This window comes from Diadema setosum, chromosome 3 (assembly GCF_964275005.1).
Source record: "Diadema setosum chromosome 3, eeDiaSeto1, whole genome shotgun sequence".
Lineage (NCBI taxonomy): Eukaryota > Metazoa > Echinodermata > Echinoidea > Diadematoida > Diadematidae > Diadema > Diadema setosum.
In genome coordinates this window covers 42901576-42908090 of record NC_092687.1, presented here as the reverse complement: position 1 = coordinate 42908090, position 6515 = coordinate 42901576, and the positions used below count along the sequence as shown (strand labels likewise).

At 41.1% G+C, this 6515-nt stretch overlaps 1 protein-coding gene across 1 annotated transcript; it reads right to left on the bottom strand.

Annotated features, from left to right (window-relative positions):
* Positions 1 to 1598: 1598 nt before the first annotated feature.
* On the bottom strand, positions 1599 to 5516 carry LOC140226398 (ceramide-1-phosphate transfer protein-like). The gene is made up of 2 exons (XM_072306874.1): positions 5401 to 5516; positions 1599 to 2115 (listed from the first exon to the last, which is right to left on the bottom strand). The coding sequence occupies exons 1-2, from the start codon at positions 5514 to 5516 to the stop codon at positions 1599 to 1601; spliced, it is 633 nt and encodes a 210-aa protein (XP_072162975.1).
* Between the last annotated feature and the right edge of the window lie 999 nt (positions 5517 to 6515).

Genomic DNA, 6515 nt, shown 5'->3' with positions numbered 1-6515 from the left:
CACCTATTTAACTCTTAATGTGCCAGGCCCAAAACCCCTAATGTGCCAGAGGTTTTTACCTAATGCCAGAACATTTCGTAACTGGACTGACAACGAAATTTAAAACCGCCATATCTCTGAAACTATTGACTGTTTTGAATTAAGTTCTACACAACATATATCAAGAAATGTTTGTTCTTTCATGTCATGTAGTCAGTTTGCCATAATATCTATCTGGACCTGAAATATTGCAGAAATAATTGATACATCAAAAAAATTGTGAGAAATTTTTGTGTAGTGTGGAAAAAAAAGAGTCAGTCATGTTTTTTCTTCAATAGAACGCTCCCTTGACTCTATGAAGAAGTTTTAGAGCAAGATCTCCTCTTTCAAATGATGCCATAATTGCCTTCTAGAATTGTATGATTCCAAAGATACTAGCAGTCTATTTTGTCTTTAAGCAATTTCTCTTTCTACCTCAGTAATTCATTCCCAAATCTGAGTCCTTTAGTCCCAGATCCTGTATTTGAAACTAAAGTAATTGTCCCAGGCCCTTCAAGAGTGTCTGTTGTTAACTTGAGATGGAAGAACCTACTAATCCTCCTTTTGTCTATTAAAAGCGGACCGCGGGCAGGTGGGGGGGGGGGGGGTACTCTATTGAAATCGGCAGGGCTTTGTCCGCACGCAATTCCTATGCTATAGCGTGGGGACGATTAGTGACGTTCACCAAAACAAAAGGATGAAAGACTTGACCGACGAACGAAAGCTGACCCTCTTTGAGGAACAAAATCAAAGCAGCTTCCCGCAGGACAGCATCCAAGCGGAACAATGCGAGTGGAATCGCATAGACAATACACGCAAATTCAATAGCATACACACGCGTGGTTTACCAATGAGACTTTTGATCCATACACATCTCACAGAGGGTGCGCTCGCTGTGGATTTTCCCGACGCGAAAAAAATACATCTAGCTGAAAAATCATGTATTTACTCAAAATTTTCCAATGTAAGCATGCCCATATTTTTAGTGGAAACGATGGCTATGCTAATCAGCTACCAGTACATATCATTGGCAGTTGCTTGGTGTAACACATTACGGTACCACAAGAACTTAAATGATCAATGCTTTTCTTGCTCTTCTTAGTCGCCGATTGGCGACCATGGCACATCAGGACTAAAGTCGCTAAGAGTTAAACATTTGAGGCAAGACTGAGACCCACACCAACATAGTTTTCTTTGAGTATAACAATTGCAATTGAATAGCAATTGCAATTGCGATTGATTAACCGTCAGTATCTTTTGTGTAGAGGCACGGAAAATTAATGCTACATCTCTTCTGAAGAGTATGGTTAAAGTCTGTAGAATCAGTACCGAGATTTTGGTATATTCTATTATTATGTCACATCAGACTGCATTGTATGTAGGATGACTTTCCTTTAAATGCTTTTATACTATGGTTAATTTTTTTGCTTGAAATCTTTCCTGTACCATAACAATAAATATATGTCCAATGAACCTGTTCTTTCAATACACCATAAATATGCATAATATTTGATATTCACTACAGAATTGCAACCAGCCTCAGAGCTAGAGTACATCGATAGTACACTGTAGACCCGATATCAAGGAAGATCTAAGAGGCTGTTTTCAGAAAACAGATCCTGAGCGATGTCGTAACACCTCCTCATTGCTTCTACAGCAGAGGGGACGAGTTCTTCTGCTTCAGCCGCATCCTGTTTGCAATATTTTTCAATCAGATGTTCCTTTGTCGGCAGAGTCCTGATGGCGAGGTACGCCATCTGCCGCACGACCCAGGGGTGAAACTTCCCTAAAGTCTCCCCGTAAGTCGTGGAGGCCAACGTGGAACTCGGCGCGTCGCTCTCGGCCTCGGCCAGCCGCTGAAGTAGCACACAAAAGAACTCCAGGGCCCGGTGGAGTCGGAGGAATGTCCGCGACCCGCTGTCCCGGCCGGTATCCGTCTTCCGGGCCGTCAGCCCCTCGCGCAACTCGTATGCGACCATGGACTGCACTGTGGCGAAGTCATCGGGGCGATCACGGCGGTGGTCGGCGAGGATCCCGCACTTGGTCTTCATGTCGGACGAGACGAAATTGAAGACCGTCCCCAGAAGCTCAAACAGTCTGAAACACATAATTATGGCAGAAAGAATTCATTAGCTGCAGGTATTGAACTAACAAAATAACAAAGTGACATCATTCATCTTGGGTATATAAAAAAAGGTAATCCAAAGTCACTTTAGAGGGCTACTATTTCACAATTGTCAGCTACAGTATTGTATGGAGAGCGCAATGTTGGTTGTGAGGAAAGGGGAACGCTTCCTCTTTCCATTGGTACCTAATTATAATGACAAATTTCATGCATGACCGAGCACAGGAACTTTAAAGACAACAAGGACAAATTGCACGTTTTCAGAGTTTGTGTGTTATTGTGAAGGAACAATGCATGCCTCGATCACCGCATGGATGACATCTGTCAATGAAAGTGGCCAAACAGGCCAACCTGTACGAATGTTGGTTTGTGTTTAGGGTTTCTCCTAACATTTTATGATTCATAACCTTGAACATGGCCACATGTCTGATAACTTGGTCACTCCCACAGAGGCCACCCCACACAGTCCATTTTCTCTGTTAATATTCAACACCTAGCTTGCAGCGACAAACCATGTCTTCAATATAAAGGGAGAAAAGTGGATAATGGTTTATCCGGTAGTACCCTATGGAAATTAAGGACCAAGTTATTGACAAGATGGCCATGTCAAGGTTATGAAGCATAAAAGGTTAGAAGAAACCCTAAATACGAACCTGCAGTCGTGCAGGCTGGCCTAATGATTTGGCCACATTCATTGACGGATCTCATCCATACAACCGGTTAATACTGCTACACAATATCACTGTCTAGGAGTAGTACTGGTAGGACCCCTACTTGTTGTACTCCTTTCGTGTCTAAGTTTAATAGATCTTAAGAATATACAGGATTACACTTACAGTAGAGGTGGGCTATAGAGGGTGACATTTTCAGAACATGCTCATCACACCTTAGTTTGATGACTTTGTGCCTACTGACACCATTTTTGAAAAAAAGAATGAAAAAAATGCGAAATCCAGGGTGCCCCGGCCGAAATCGTTAAAAATCCAAGATGGCCGCCGTTTCGGCTTTAAAAAGACATTTTTGACTATAACTCGGCTATTGTTTGGTCAATTGTGATAGTTTTGGTGTCTAACCCCATGTTTTAGGGGTCAAGGAAATGGAATATAATGATGATTTTAGTGTAAAACCAGATCTTCCACATGATACTAAGCTTTTTCCCATATTTAGGGTTAAATTTTCCTTGTCCTTTAACCCCTACCCCACCCGCCATTTTTGCACTTTTTTCTGTATTTTTTTAAAGTCATGTTATCTACCATACTCTTAATAACAAGTTCTAGCTATCGATCTGGTATTTCTACCAACGATACAACAAGAAATATACAAATAACTTAACGTTATATGTGTATGTGTCATGCATATACCGGTATGTGGCTGGTACATTCAGGATGCATGGTAACTGTGCAGCCAGTGCTAATACTGTATCTGCTTTATGGTGCCCATTGACATTTGGTCACTAGACTTTAACAATAGCCAAAGTGTACAATTCTACTGTAGGTGTACAATTTTGTAAAATGACTTGAATAAGCCTTCTATAGGCGTATATATGCCAATTGTCCTGCACAAAGGTACTTGACTGGATGATGTACATTGTATCTGCCGTCTTGCCTAGAAAACACATTTTTTACCATAACTCAGTCATTTTTTCATCTTTTAGCCTAGTTTTTGTGTTTCTCCATCACCACTTGGTCCCTTATTTCTCATGGCTGCTTTTCCCTACCATGTATGGTATATTGCTGTACTTTTATAAAGCAAGAGTCCTCACGTTTCATGGGAAATTTGATAGCATTTGAGTGATTATCCAACCAGTTCTATGACAAACAAATGTTATGTACAATGTATGTTCCTCACATCTATAGCATCATAATGGTGGAGTCATCATCTCACTCTCTGTGACTGAAAGTTACAGTAGAACTGTACAATACAGTGTATGACTACACGTCTACAGACCAAATGTTAATAAAGCAGATACCATAAAGTTTAGCCACTGGCTTCACAGTGACCATGCATCCTGAATGCACCAGCCACATACCGGTACCTGCATGACACATACACGTATAACGTAAGTTATTTGTATATTTCTTGCTGTATTATTGGTAGAAAACACCAGATTGATAGCTAGAACTTGATATTAAGAGTATGGTAGTCAACACGACTTGAAAAAATACAGAAAAAAGTGCAAAAAATGGCAGTTGGGGTAGGGGTAAAGGACAAGGATAATCTAACCTTAAATATGGGAAAAAGGTTAGTATCATGTGGAAGATCTGGTTTTACACTAAAATTATTATTATAATCCACTTCCTTGACCCCTAAAACATGGGGTTAGACACCAAAACCATCACAATTGACCAAAAAATAGCAGAGTTATAGCAAAAAATATCTTTTTTAAGCCGAAACGGCGGCCATCTTGGATTTTTACGATTTTGGCCGGGGCACCCTGGATTTCGCATTTTTTTCGTTCTTTTTTTCAAAAATGGTGTCAGTAGGCACAAAGTCATCAAACTAAGGTGTGATGAGCATGTTCTGAAAATGTGACCAAAAATTGACCCTCTATAGCCCACCTCTACTTACAGGCTCAGGTTTTAAGTTTCACCTATGATCAGGGTGTCCAAAGACTTGTTTAATACTGGCATTACTGGATAGACCATCTATGTATAACTCTAAGTAACATTTTAACTGAATCCCCCATCCTATTTCTGCTGTTGCATGTGTCATCTTGCATAGTACAACTACAATGCATCAACTACAAATTGTACTATAACATCACCTTAAATTAGTGACTTACCACACCACCAACATACTTTACCACTAGCGCACTAACCTCAGTGACCAAGTGACCATGTGAAAGACAAATCGAAGTCACACATTGAACAAACAAAACAAAATAATATTAATAATCAGAGATATCAAGATACATTGACCACTAACGTTACAGATTCCAAATGTTTAACAGCATATCGAGTTTCCACATTGACACCAATGACATTTTCCACTTAAAGTCTTATAGACTATACTCAGTACTGACAGTAGGCTATGTATGTGATTTTTTTTTCCTCCCAACACAATTTCCAGGTATGTGGGACCGATGTAAACATGATAAGGTCTGTTCGCCAGTTCGTCGCAACTTCCGGGTGCTTCTAGGCTCGACGGCCAGTACGGGTCGGCTGGACTCGGGGGAGCTCCTGAGCCTCGCGATCGCCTGTCGCATAAAACGCCGACAATCTTTGCCTTCGTTTCCTACATGCGTAGCTACCACTTACCTTGTGATCTCAGCGTGCCCTTTCAAATATTGTCCCATGTCGATAATACCATCCTCGCTGACAGAAGACTTAAAGTCATCCCGTATCTTCTCTAAATCAATCCCAGTTGGAGCCATATTTCACCAGAAAACGGGATTAACTTGACCGACCAACAAACTCCTTTTATACGACGTGTACGTGCATGCAGTTTACATTCCTATACGGTATACCGTGTGCATGAAGCAACTCGTGTGTGTACGTGCAGGGAGGTGGCCCACCTCCCTGGTACGTGTGTACACAGTCCAGCGTCCCACAAGGTTCAGTGCTGGGGCCTCTATTGTTATCAATGCTATTATCCATCCAGTCAGTCTCACCTCCCTGATCCAGTGTAGGTCTGATATGTTTCGATTTTCTTTATTTGCTGATAACACAGTGGTCAGTTAATTTGTCACATAAAAAAAAAAAAAAAAAATCTCGGTAGGACTAACGTTAGGCCCTATTGATTTTTGCTTTAGCACATAATGAAGAGATAAAGAAATTAAGTTTGTGCATTCGTTTCAAAGTTATACCTATGTTATTTCTTAATAAAGAAAAAAAGTATAAAATATTTCATACAAGGAAAAGAAAAGTTCTTACGAAATCTAATGTCATTTTTGTTAGATAATACAATTCTCGAGTGTGTGAAAGCACTAAGAAAGTTCAGTTTTTTTGGTGTTACAATAACTGGAAGGCCCATATTGAAAACATGTAAAGGGCGCCTATCATTGAAGGCTTCAAGAAGTATCGGGACATTGTCCAGAATGAAACTCCCTCAAAATGTTTAAAGGTTACTTTGTTTTACAATTCGGTAGGGCCTATAATGTCATGGCCGCCGGAACGGGGGGGGGGGGGGGGAGGGGGGAGGTAGGGCAGCCCCCCCCCCCCCCGGCCCCACTTTTTAGATGTGTAGCTCCCCCCCCCCCCCCACACACACACACCCTTTTTGTGCACCATATAAAGGAATACACAAGGTGTCATCACTTTGGGCGCCCCCCTTTTTTAACCCACAAGTACGTAAGTTGGACTAAAAAGAAATAGACCTATTTATAGATAGAGATCTTGAAGTGCAAGAGCGCTTTATGTCTTTCCGCTGAAGG

Excerpts from the sequence above, each read along its gene's own strand:
- LOC140226398 (XM_072306874.1), bottom strand. The coding sequence starts at position 5,516 with ATGGCTCCAACTGGGATTGATTTAGAGAAGATACGGGATGACTTTAAG. Across the intron at positions 2,116-5,400 it reads GGGCACGCTGAGATCACAAG|ACTGTTTGAGCTTCTGGGGA; the intron begins GTAAGTGGTAGC and ends TATGTGTTTCAG.